This window comes from Orcinus orca, chromosome 13 (genome assembly GCF_937001465.1).
Source record: "Orcinus orca chromosome 13, mOrcOrc1.1, whole genome shotgun sequence".
Lineage (NCBI taxonomy): Eukaryota > Metazoa > Chordata > Mammalia > Artiodactyla > Delphinidae > Orcinus > Orcinus orca.
Genome location: NC_064571.1, coordinates 54,627,619 through 54,641,162, shown reverse-complemented (window position 1 = coordinate 54,641,162; position 13,544 = coordinate 54,627,619). Strand labels below are relative to the sequence as shown.

Below are 13,544 nucleotides of genomic sequence, written 5' to 3'. Positions count from 1 at the left end.
ATGTTGAAGCCCTAACCCTCAAATCGGATGATATTTGGAGACGGGGCCTTTGGGAGGTAATTAGGTTTAGATGAGGTCATGAGGGTAGGGCCCCCATGAGAGGATTAGTGAGTGCCCTTAAAAGAAGAAATATCAGATACCCCCTTCTCTCTCCCCCCACATCAGGTGAGGACATAATGAGAAGGCTGCTGTCTGCAAGACAAAAAGAGGGTTCTCACCAGAAACCAAATCAGCCTGACCTTGATCTTGGACTTCCAGCCTTCAGAACAGGGAGAAAATAAATTTCTGTTGTTTAAGCCACCTAGTCTATGGTATTTTGTTATGGCAGCCGAAGCTAAGACAAGCACTATGTCCTTCTTTTTCCATTTCTTAATCTCTTCCTGAGAGTTAAAGTAGATTGAGCAAAGGAGAAACTCTGTTCTAACCTTTGCCTCTTGTCATCCTTGAGTAGAACTCACTCTATTCCTCAGGTTGTACTGTTCTACTAGGCAGTGTATCTGCATACATACTGATAAATACAAATGCCAGAGAACCCACTGTTAGTAGAAACTGGAGAAAGAACAGTAAGAGAAAAACACAAGCTAAAAAGGACAAACAAATTCAGTCCTACCACTTCTGTGTTCCCTACTTCTACAGCATCTCTGCCCATGTCCTTCAATGGCTCTTGAATAGAAAACATTAATATTTTATCAATGGTTCCTAATAAACCATTAATATACTTCAGGGGCACTGTCATCTCCCTTACTTATAATGTGATACACCAAAGGCTACATAATAATAACTAATTGAATCCCTTCCATAGAAGGGTATTATTTGAGTCTAGTTTTGTTTTTTAATTTGAACGAAAGTGCTTTTAGGCAGGTCATACATCCTTCCTTCCATCCAAATCCTTGTTTCTCCCTACTGTCACCTATACCTGAGGGCATGAAACGTAGGGAGAACTAGGATATGAATTAGAAAGTTATTAATATTATTTTGTTATGTTACAGGCATACCTTGGAGATACTGTGGGTTTGGTTCCAGACCACCAGAATAAAGTGAATATCACAGTAAAGTGAGTCACATGAAGTTTTTGGTTTCCTAGAGCATACAAGAGTTATAGTTATACTATAATGTAGTCTATTAAGTATGTAATACCATTATGTCTTAGAAAACAATGTATATACCTTAACCAAAAAAATAATGCTATTGGAAAAATGGTACCAATAGATATGCTCAACACAGGGTTGCCACAAACTTTCAATTTGTAAAAAAAACAAAAAACCCCAATATCTGTGAAGCACAATAAAGCAAAGTGCAATAAAACTTATAGCTGTGTTGTTGTTATTAATTGGGGAAATTCAATGTCAAACAAAGACATCCCAGAAGAAACATCTGAGACGGCTTTAAAAAAATGAATTGTGGTTTACCAAGTAAGACAAAGGAATAAAAGCATTCTGGGAAGAAACCATACCATATGTAAAAGCTTAGAGGCATGAAAGAACATGATAAGCTCGAGTAACTAGAAGCAGATTAGTAGTACAAGGGCATAAAGCTGCAGGATCAGGTTGCGGGGTAGATGAGGCTAGAAAGTATGGCAGTAGCCAGATTACTGAGGCTCTTATCACCATACTCTGGAGCTTGGCCAGTTAGGAGAGAACATAGATAGCCCTGGGTCATGGGACAATACACTAGGAAAAGAGTCCTTAGAGGCAGGAAGGCCCTAAAGGAATGATTCTTATAATGAATCTATCCGATGTCTGCTGGGGGGTCATTCCCTTTAAAGCCAAACCAAGGTTTCCACATTGCTTGTAGGAAAAAAAATGGAAATCTTTAACATTAGATACCCAATTTCTCTGGAAGCCCCAGTAGGCTTCCTTAAACCTCAAGGTTCTCCTGTGGCGTGACTGCTCACCTCCCTGGAACAGAGTGCTGTGGGTCTATTTTATAACTAAGGATGCCTCAATTATACTCATTCACAGTGACCTTTAGACCACAGACCCAGCTATACTCACTTCCTGCATTACAGAAACTCCTTTTTCTTCCTCACCCCACAGCAATTTCTGTCTCTTGACTGGCTTCCTGTGATCTATTCATTTAGCACTCGAAGGGACCTGAAACAGTATAGCGAAGCCACAGACCTTATTACTTCTAAACTTAAAGGAAATACAATGGGTTTCCCTTACAGGGTATCACTGTAAAACTCGATTCTTCCTCTAATTCAATAGTTAAACACTGCTGAATAAAACTAAGAAGGACCTCACTTTAACTAAATTTCACAATACAAAATACATGCTATGTAAGATGTGCACAATGAAGCATACAAATTAAGACAGAGGTCACAAACTCAAATACCTACGGGGGGTCAGGAAAGTACTGTAAACAAATGAATAAGACCCAGGGCCTATACGTATGTTTTTGACAGAGACATGCTTTATTCACCCATTACAGACAAAGAAATATTCTCCACTTTGGCAAAGAAATATATTCCCCCACATTCGGTATCTATAGATAAAGATAGGCTCTCTCCATCTAGCTTTCATTTTCCCACATTTAAAATAAAAATGGATACAGGATATAGTTCCCCTTAAATCTACCACAAGAAAAAAGCAGCACCATTTAGTGTAGCATTTTCTCAAAGTGATATGACAGACATTTGCGGACAGAATAATTTACAAGACTATCCTATGCATTGGCACTAAAAGCTAGTTTTAAAAAAGAAAAAAAGCTAGTAGCCAGCCTCAGTCATTCATCTGTTATTCCTATAATATCTGATAAATTAAATTTTTGATTCAATTATCCTTAATAAACAAAACATTTCAGATATACTATATACAGTATGTTTCTATTAATTCATTTTTCATAAAAGAAAATATACTCTTTATAAAAGATTCATATGGTACAGGATTATAGTAAAAGTCTCTCTCCCTAGAAATAATCACTATTAATAATTCTTATGTACTTCCCAGATATTTCCTATTTAAACATACACAACATATGTACTTTTTAAATTAAAAAAAATTTTTTTAACATCTTTATTGGAGTATAATTGCTTTACAGTGGTGTGTTAGTTTCTGCTTTATAACAAAGTGAATCAGCGATACATATACATATATCCCCATATCTCTTCCCTCTTGCGTCTCCCTCCCACCTTCCCTATCCCACCCCTCTAGGTGGTCACAAATCACAGAGCTGAGCTCCCTGTGCTATGCGGCTGCTTCCCACTAGCTATCTATTTTACATTTGGTAGTGTATATATGTCCATGCCACTCTCTCACTTCGTCCCAGCTTCCCCTTCCCCTCTCCGTGTCCTCAAGTCCATTCTCTATGTCTTTATTCCTGTTCTGCCCCTAGGTTCGTTAGAACCTTTTTTTTTTTTAGATTCCATATATATGTGTTAGCATACGGTATTTGTTTTTCTCTTTCTGACTTACTTCACTCTGTATGACAGACTCTAGGTCCATCCACTTCACTACAAGACACTATATCCATTGCCTGTCACTGTTTTTGTTTTTTTTTAACACAATGGACATCTTTCCATTATCAGTACATATAGATCTCAATGTAGCATTTTAAAAATGAAAAAAAGAATATTCTGTAAAAATCTATAAACAGACCTGTTTTGGATGCACCACCTACAGAACTCATTCTTCACTCCATCAGAAATGTTAACCTTGACCGTCAGTATCTTCAAATTTTCTCCACGGTTAATTGCCAGAATCTGAGTGCAAACATATATGGCAAAGACTGATGATCCACAAAATATATAAATGATCAATTTAACCAGTCAATATTTGTGAAACAAACTGGGTGGTTATCCAGCCTAGAGCTATATCAATTTTGTATTCATTTATTTACCAAGAATGTATTCAAAAATAATCATTTCTTTATATTTTTTCAAGTATTTTCAAAATAAAATACAGGTACAAAGCCTATAATATTCACAGGAAGAGATAGTGTTGATCTAAAAATCTCATTTCAGATCCTATTAATTGAAAGTTTTTGATCATCTAGAGTTAGAAGGATATACTTCTTATATTTGTGAAAAAACATTACTAAGATAAATACAAACATGGAAATTTCTAAGTGGAATATTTAATAACTACTGTTACCATTTATTGAGCACTTACTAATTGTCAGGCCCATCTAAGCACTTTAAATACATTAACTTATTTATCTTCAAAGCCACCAGTGATGTATGTATTAACATCTTACTCTTGTATGATAATTTTTCTAAGACTAACTTTTCCTAAATCACAAAGCTAGCAAGTAGCAAAGGAGGAATTTAAATGCAGATCGACCTGTCTCTGCTTTTAATTAATATATTAAAAGAACAATTGCTTTAAAACACATTAAAAACACTCCTTAAAGAAAAGCAAACAAACCTAAAGCAAGAAGAAGAAAGGAAATAATAAAGAACAGAGGGAAAATTAATAAAATGGAGAATAGAAAAACAACAAAAAATATCAACAAAACCAAAAGTTGGTTCTTGGAAAATATCAACAAAATTGACAAACCTTTCACTAGAGTGACCAAAGAAAAAAGGGAGACATTCCAATTATCAAAATCAGGAATGAAAGAGGGGCCATTAATATGAATGTTATAGAAATAAAAAGAATCATAAGAGAATACTATGAACAACTGTATGCCAAATTAGATCACTTAAATAAAACGAACAAATTCCTAAAAAGACACAAACTTCTAAACTAGAATAAAAAAGAAATAGAAAATTCAAAATTATCTATAACAAGAGATAGAATTAGTAATTTTAAAATTTCCCACAAGGAAATACCCAGGCTCATATGGCTTCACTGCTGAATTCTACTAAACATTTAAAAAAGAATTAATAAGAATTCTTCACAAACTCTTCCAAAAATACAATAGAAGAAAAAACTTCCTGACTCTATTTACCCTGTTCTTGCAAGAACACTGCAAGAGAAAAGTAAAGACCATTGCCTCTTATGAATATAGATGTAAAATTTCTCAATAAAATACTAGTAAACTAAACCCAGAAACATATAAAAAGGATTATACACAAGGATCAAAAGGGATTTATTCCAGAAAAGCAAGGTTGGTTTAACATCCAAAAAAGAAGTAATGTAATACATCATAACTATAGAATAAAAACAAAAATTACATGATCATTTCAATAAATGCAGAAAGAATATTTGAGAAAATTCCAGCAGTTGTTTATGATAAAAATACTCAAGAAACTAGGAAGAGAAAGCAAATTCTTCAACATGATAAAGGGCACATACAAAAACTCCACAGATAACATAATGTTTAATAGTGAAAGACTGGATGCTTTCCCTCTAAGATTACAAGGGTGTCTCCTCTTGCACTTGCTTTTCAACATTGTACTGGAGGGTCTATCTAGGGAAATTAGGCAAGAAAAAGAAATAAAAGCCCTCTAGATTGAAAAGAAAGAAGTTAAAACTATTTGCAGATACTATGATCTGTATACAGAAAATCCTAAGGAAACCACTATAAAACTATTAGAACTAATAGAGTTCAGTAAGGTTGCAGGATAATCAATTTCTACACACTACCAATAAACACCCTAAAAATAATTTTTTAAAATTCCATTTACCATACCACCAGCACAAATAAAATACTTTCCAATAAATTTAACAAAAGAAGTTCAGAATTATACACTGAGAACTATAAAATATTGTTTTTAAAAAAAATTGAAGAAGACCTAAATAAACGGAAAGACATCCCAGGTCCATGGATCAAAAGGCTTAATATTGCTAAATAGCACTAATCCCCAAATTACTTCATAAATTCAATGTGATCCCTATCAAATCCCAGCTAGCTTCTTTGCAGAAATTGACAAACTAATTCTAAGATTAATATAGAAATGCAAGGGACCCAGAATAACCAAGTCTATTTTGTAAAAAAAGAACAAACCTGGAGGACTCCCACTTCTCAATTTCAAAACTTACTACAAAACTACAGTAATCAAGACAGTGTGGTACTGGCATTACAGATAAACATACAGATGAATGGAATAGAATTCAGAGTCCAGAAATAAATCTATACATCTACCATCAAGTGAATGTCAACAAGGGTGCTAAGACAATTAAATGGGGAAAATACAGTCTTTTCAACAAGTGATGCTGGGACAATTGATGGCCAAATTCAAAAGTATGAAGTTGGACAGCTTCTTCACACCATACACAAAAATTAGCTCAAAACTGATCATAGACCTTAATATAAAAACCAAACCTATAAAATGCTTAGAAGAAAATACTTGAGAAAATCTTCATGACCTTGAGTTACATAAGGCCTTAGGTAAAACACCACACGCATAATCAACACAAGAAAAAAATAAATAGATTGGATTTCAACAAAATTATAATTTTTATATCTCAAAGGATACTATCAAAAAATTGAAAAGAAAGCACTTAGCACAGGAGAAAAGTTTTACAAATCATGTATCACATACAGGACTTATATCTAAAACATACAAATATCTCTTATAACTCAACAATAAAAAGACACAACCTAACAAAAATGTGCAAAAGGTCTAAAGAGACATTTTTTCAAAGATAATATAGAAATGTTCAATAAGTACATGAAAAGATGCTCAACATCATTAGTTAGAAGAGAAGTGCAAACCAAAACCATAATGAGAAATCAGTTCATACTAAAATGGCCATAATCAAAAAGAGACAGGGACTTCTCTCATAGTGCAGTAGTTAAGAATCCACCTGCCAATGCAGGGGACACAGGTTCAAGTCCTGGTCTAGGAGGATCCCACATGCCACAGAGCAACTAAGCCTGTGTGCCACAACTACTGAGCCTGTGCTCTAGAGCCTGCAAGCCACAACTACGGAGCCTGCAAGCCACAACTATGGAGCCCAAGTGCCACAACTACTGAAGCTTGCGCACCTAGAGCTTGTGCTCCACAACAAAAAGAAGTCACTGCAATGAGAAGCCTGCACACCACGATGAAGAGTAGCCCCCGCTCGCTGCAACTAAAGCCCACGTGCAGCAACGAAGACCCAATGCAGCCAAAAATAAAATAAAATAAAATTTATATATTAAAAAAGATAGACAATAAATAAGTATTGGTGAGGATGTAAAGAAACAGAACTTTCATAAACTGCTGGTGGGAAGGTAAAGTGGTATAGCCACTCTGGAAAACAGCAACCTTAATTTATATAAATTCTAAAGGTATTTTCAAGTAAAATGTTAAATATAGAACAAATCCTCAAAGTTTAAAAAATTACAGATACTGGGGCTTCCCTGGTGGCGCAGTGGTTGAGAATCTGCTTGCCAATGCAGGGGACACAGGTTCGAGCCCTGGTCTGGGAAGATCCCACATGCCACGGAGCAACTAGGCCCGTGAGCCACAACTACTGAGCCTGCATGTCTGGAGCCTGTGCTCTGCAACAAGAGAGGCCGTGACAGTGAGAGGCCCGCGCACCGCGATGAAGAGTGGCCCCCACTTGCTGCAACTAGAGAAAGCCCTTGCACAGAAACTAAGACCCAACACAGCCATAAATAAATAAATAAATAAATAAATAAATAAATTTAAAAAAATTACAGATACTTTAAAAAAATTCTTTAAATATATTTGAGAAATTTCTAAGGTAAACATTGGCAGAAATAAAATAATCAGTTAAAAATAAACTTCTAATACAAAATAAACTTTAGTTTGGGCTGGACAAAATCTTCAATGTCTGCCAGCTCTCTGAAATACTGAAAGGAACACTGAACAGTAAATAAAAGTTCTTCATCCAAGAATTTATCAGTAATAAATTCATTCATGCAGAATACAATATTATAGGGGAAAAAGAGTTATTTAATTCAGATTTATATAAATACACTATTAGGGACTTCCCTGGTGGTGCAGTGGTTAAGAATCCACCTGCCAATGCAGGGGACATGGGTTTGATCCCTGGTCCAGGAAGATCCCACATGCCATGGAGCAACTAAGCCCGTGCACCACAACTACTGAGCCCGCGTGCCACAACTACTGAAGCCTGTGCGCTTAGAGTTCGTGCTCCGTAACAAGAGAAGCCACTGCAATGAGAAGCCCACACACCACAACAAGGAGTAGCCCCCGCTCGCCGCAATTAGGGAAAGCCCACGCGCAGCAACGAAGACCCAATGCGGCCAAAAAAAAAAAAAAAATCCAAATAAATAAAAATATAAATACACTGTTGTATCAAAATATATTATTGGAGGGTGCTTTTTTTTCCACCATACCTAGTAAAGTCATAGGTCAAACTTTAAAAAATCTTAACATAGAAGATCCATGGTATAAAAGGGAGTGGAGTAGCAGAAACAGAGCTTGGGGCAAAAACTGAGGTTGAAAGTAAATACAGAGTTAAAGCAGAATTAGTGTAAATGGCAGTACTGAATGTGAAACAGGTATTTTAAAAGACAAAGAAAGTGAGACATTAGTGAAAGAAGCTACAGAAAAGAATGGGAAGGCTGAGTTACAAATTCATGTAGCGGAAAGCAGCACATTAAGGACCAATGTGGAGAAGAAAGAAAACAAGATGCAGCTAGAAGAATTAATTTAGTAGACAGCTATAACAGCTCTTCCCACAGCATTTGGAGAAGGAGTTCCAGGTACCGTTGTTCCTTTACCACTGTCTATCATCATTCTCCCTCACTTCTGTATTCTGGGATGCTGTATGCTGGGCTATCTAGGTGAAAGCTGAAAAACAGAGTCTGGAGTCAGGGACATGAGGCCTTAGCACTACAGGGATTAAAAATCCATCTTTGTGAGCTAGTATATCATCACTCTAGCCTGCAAGATAACTAGAAAGTTCTCAAAACACAGGTCCGTTTTTCAAAACTGATATTCCCAAAATGTTCTACTTTCTCAGGTCTTAAGACTGTCACACTTAGAAGCCTGTGTTAGTCACAAACTTAGATTCAACCACAAACTAACTCAGAATGCCACATGTGCTAATAAGCACACTAGTTAAAATGCAGAGACCAAAATGTTTTCAAGCAAATACTAGAAAGACTAAGTTTTAATAGAGTAAAAGTATTCATATTTTTCCAAAGTTGCAATAAGATTAAATCAAATAAAGGGAGATAAAATCCAGCAGCAAAATCATTTCTGCAAAAGGAATTTTAGTATTTTAGTCACTGGCTTTATTAAAAACTCTTTTTCATTAGGCTCTATCAGTAGACAATAGCTAGGTAAGTAAAATTTCAGTCTTCTAACAATTTTTCCAATTATCAAAAGTATTCATTTCACCACATATTTTACAGTGTACACAAAGGTAAAAAGAACAACTTCGATATAATAGAGAAACACTTCAAAAGTTCAACAGCAGGGACCATGTCATCTACATACCCCAAGTAGGCACCAATACATAATAAGTGTTCAAGAAGTATTTGTAGCATAACTGAAGACTCTTCATGTTATGTTACACACACACACACACACACACACACACACACAGAGAATAATAACATACCTTTTCATATCTATACCACTGTAAGTTTTTTTAATTACATTTTTAAGGAAGATAACTAAACATTATCAATGAAAAGCGACGCATTCTCGTCTTTTTCATTATCCTCTCCTTATAACGGTAAAATTCAGAAAGGAAGAAAAAGTAAATTTAAAAAATGATTCATTGAGGAATTTCAGGTTTAAAGAACACTGGCAGGCCCCTCATTCTAAATCCCCCCCTCATACTCCTATAAAACCAATAAAGTGAATAAATAAAACAACACAGGACCCACATCTTCAGCATTTCTAAGAAACAGAGAATTAGATTGGCATCTGATTTCAAAAACAAGCAAACAAAAAAAAAAACTTGCAAAGTAAGACAACAACAGAGCAACACGTTTGACAAACTTAAGGAAAGAAAGTGCAAACAAAAAATATTATACTGGGCTTCCTTAGTGGCACAGTAGTTAAGAATCTGCCTGCCAATGCAGGGGACACAGGTTTGAGCCCTGGCCCGGGAATATCCCACATGCCGCGGAACAACTAAGCCCATGCGCCACAACTACTGAGCCTGTGCTCTAGAGCCCACGAGCCACAACTACTGAAGCCCGTGCGCCTAGAGCCTGTGCTCCACAACAAGAGAAGCCACCACAATGAAGAGTAGCCCCGCTTGCCACAACTAGAGAAAGCCCACGTGCAGCAATGAAGACCCAACGTAGCCAAAAATAAAATAAAAAATAAAATTTAAAAAAATCATTGGATTATTAAAAATATATATATTTACTGAGCTAAACTATCCTTCAAGTATCAAGGACATAGGAAACAATTGTGACTGTGTAAAAACTCAGAATTACAGGCATATCTCAGAGATATTACAGGTTCAGTTCCAGACTACTACAATAAAACAACATCACAATAAAGCAAGTCATACACGTTTTTTGGTTTCCCAGTGCATATAAAGGTTATGTTACACTATACTTTAGTCTATAGTGTGCAATAACATTATGTCTAAAAAAAAAGATGTACATACCTTAAATTAAAAGTGGCTATCATCAAAGAGAACACAAATAACAAATGTTGGAAAGGATGTGGAGAAAAGGGTACCCTGTACATTGTTGCTGAGAATGTAAATTGGTGCAGCCACTGTGGAAAACAGTTTGGAAGTTCCTCAAAAAACTAAAACTAGGGCTTCCCTGGTGGCACAGTGGTTACGAATCTGCCTGCCAATACAGGGGACGTGGGTTTGAGCCCTGGTCTGGGAAGATCCCACATGTCACAGAGCAACTAAGCCCACGAGCCACAACTACTGAACCTGCGTGCCACAACTACTGAAGCCCATGCACCACAACTACTAAAGCCTGCATGCCTAGAGCCTGTGCTCCGCGACAAGAGAAGCCACTGCAATGAGAAGGCTGCGCAACCAACGAAGAGTAGCCCCTGCTCACTGCAACTAAAGAAAGCCCATGCTCAGCAACAAAGACCCAACAGAGCCAAAAATAAATAAATAAATAAATAAATTAAAAAACAAAACAAAACAAAACCTAAAACTAGAACTACCATATGGCCCAGGATTCCACTCTTGGGTATACACCCAAAACAAAAACACTAATTTGAAAAGATAAATGCACCCCAATGTTCATAGCAGTATTATTTACAATTGACAAGATATGGAAGCAACCTAAGTGTCCGTCAACAGAAGAATGGATAAAGAAGATGTGACAGATATAGATACACACTGTGGAGTACTACTCAGCCATAAAAAAGAACAAAATTTTGCCATTTGCAACAACATGGATGGACTTGGAGAGTATTATGCTAAGTAAAATAAGTCAGAAAGAGAAAGACAAATACTGTATGATACCACTTTTATATGGAATATAAAAAATACAACAAACTAGTGAATATAGCAAAAAACAAATAGACTCACAGATATAGAGAACTAGAGTACCAGTGGGGAGAGGGAAAGAAGGAGGGGCAAAGATAGGATAAGGGGATTAAGAGGTACAAACTACTAATATTATGTATAAAATAAGCTACAAGGATATATTGTACAACACAGGGAATGTAGCAAATATTTTATAATGACTACAAATGGAGTATAACCTTCTAAAATTGTGAATCGCTATACTGTAACCTATAATTTATATAATATTGTACATAAACTATACTTCAATAAAAATTAAAAATAAATTTTTAAAATTAAAAAATACTTTAATGCTAAAAAGTCATAGTCATCATCTGAACCTTCAGCAAGCCATAATCTTTTTGCTGGTGGAGGGTCCTGCCTCCGTGTTGACAGCTGCTATCTGATGGGGTGGTGGCTGCTGAGGGCTGGGGTGGCCGTGGCAATTTCTTAAAAGAAGACGACAATGAAGTTTGCCGCATCGACTGACTCTTCCTTTCAGGAACAATTTCTCTGTAACATGCAATGCTGATAGCATTTTACTCACAGTAGAACTCCTTTCAAACCTGGAGTCAATCCTCTCAAACCCTGACATTGCTTTATCAACTAAGTTGATGTAACACTCTAAATCACTTGTTGTCATTTGAACAATCTTCACCAGGAGCAGATCCCATCTCACAAAACCTCTTTCTTTGCTCATCCGTAAGAAGTAACTCCTCATCAATTAAAGTTTAGTCATGAGATTTCAGCAATTCTTTCACATCTTCAGCCACCAGTTCTAATTCTGTTTCTCTTGCTATTTCCATCACAGCTGCAGTTACTTCCTTTACTGAAGTCTGGAACCCTTAAAAGTCACCCATAAGGATTAGAATCAATTTCTTCCAAACTCCTATTAATATTGATATTATATCTCTTCCCACGAATCACAAGTGGTCTTAATGGCATCTAGAGTGGTGAATCCCTTCTAGAGGTTTTTTTTTTTTTTTTTTTTTTTTGCGGTATGCGGGCCTCTCACCGCTGTGGCCTCTCCCGCTGCGGATCACAGGCTCCGGACGCGCAGGCCCAGCGGCCATGGCTCACGGGCCCAGCCGCTCCACGGCATGTGGGATCTTCCCGGACCGGGGCACGAACCCGTGTCCCCTGCATCAGCAGGCGGACTCTCAACCACTGCACCACCAGGGAAGCCCCTTTCTAGAGGTTTTCAGTTTACTTTGCCCAAATCCATCAGAGGAATCATTATCTATGGCAGCTATAGCCTTATGAAATGCATTTCTTAAATAATAAGACTTGGAAGTTGAAATGACTCCCTGACCCATGGGCTGCAGAATGGATGTTGTGTTAGCAGGCATGAAAACAACATTAATCTCATTGTACATCTCCATCAGAGGTCTTGGGTGATCAGGCATATTGTGAATAAGCAGTAATATTTTGAAAGGAATCTTTTTTCCTGAGCAGTAGGTCTCAACTGTGGGCTTAAAATATTTAGCAAACCATGTTGTAAACAGATGTGCTGTTATCCAGGCTTTGTTGTTCCATTTATAGAGCACTGGTAAATGAGCATTGGCTTCAATTTCAAGTCACCAGCTGCATTAGTCCCTAACAAGAAAGACCCTATCCTTTGAAGCTTTGAAGCCTTGAAACCAGGCATTTTACTCCTCTCTAGCTATGAAAGTCCTAGATGGCATCTTCTTCAAGTATAAGGCTGTTTCGTTTATAATGAAAATCTGTTGCTTACTGTAGCTACCTTCATTAATTATCTTAGTTAGACCTTCTGCATAACTTACTGTAGCTTCTACATCAGCACTTGCTGCTTCACCTTGTACTTTTTTTTTTTAATAAATATTTATTTACTTACTTACTTATGGCTGCGTTGGGTCTCCACTGTTGCGTGTGGGCTTTCTCTAGTTGCAGCGAGTGGGGGCTACTCTTCGTTGCAGTGCGCGGGCTTCTCTTGTTGCGGAACACAGGCTCTAGGCACGCGGGCTTCAGTAGTTGTGGCTCATGGGCTCTAGAGCGCAGGCTCAGTAGTTGTGGTGCACAGGCTTAGTTGTTCTGCGGTATGTGGGATCTTCCCGGACCAGGGATCAAACCCATGTCCCCTGCATTGGCAGGCGGATTCTTAACCACTGTGCCACAAGGGAAGTCCCTCACCTTGTACTTTTATGTTATGGAGAAGGCTTCTTTCCTTAAACCTCACGAACCAACCTTTGCTAACTTCAAGCTTTTCTTCTGCAG

The 13,544-nt window shown here is 37.1% G+C and overlaps 1 protein-coding gene and 1 long non-coding RNA gene across 7 annotated transcripts in view; both read right to left on the bottom strand.

Moving 5' to 3' along the window:
* LOC125960907 (uncharacterized) overlaps positions 1-13,544 on the bottom strand; it is an 840,695-nt gene that overhangs the window by 211,987 nt on the left and 615,164 nt on the right. The gene's annotated exons all lie outside the window — the stretch shown is intronic.
* SRBD1 (S1 RNA binding domain 1) overlaps positions 1-13,544 on the bottom strand; it is a 231,045-nt gene that overhangs the window by 180,854 nt on the left and 36,647 nt on the right. For all 6 annotated transcript variants that reach the window (XM_033419145.2, XM_033419146.2, XM_033419147.2 and 3 more), the window contains exon 10: positions 3,597-3,700. In XM_033419145.2, the coding sequence (XP_033275036.1) occupies positions 3,597-3,700 (104 nt within the window). The remainder of the gene's footprint in view (positions 1-3,596; positions 3,701-13,544) is intronic.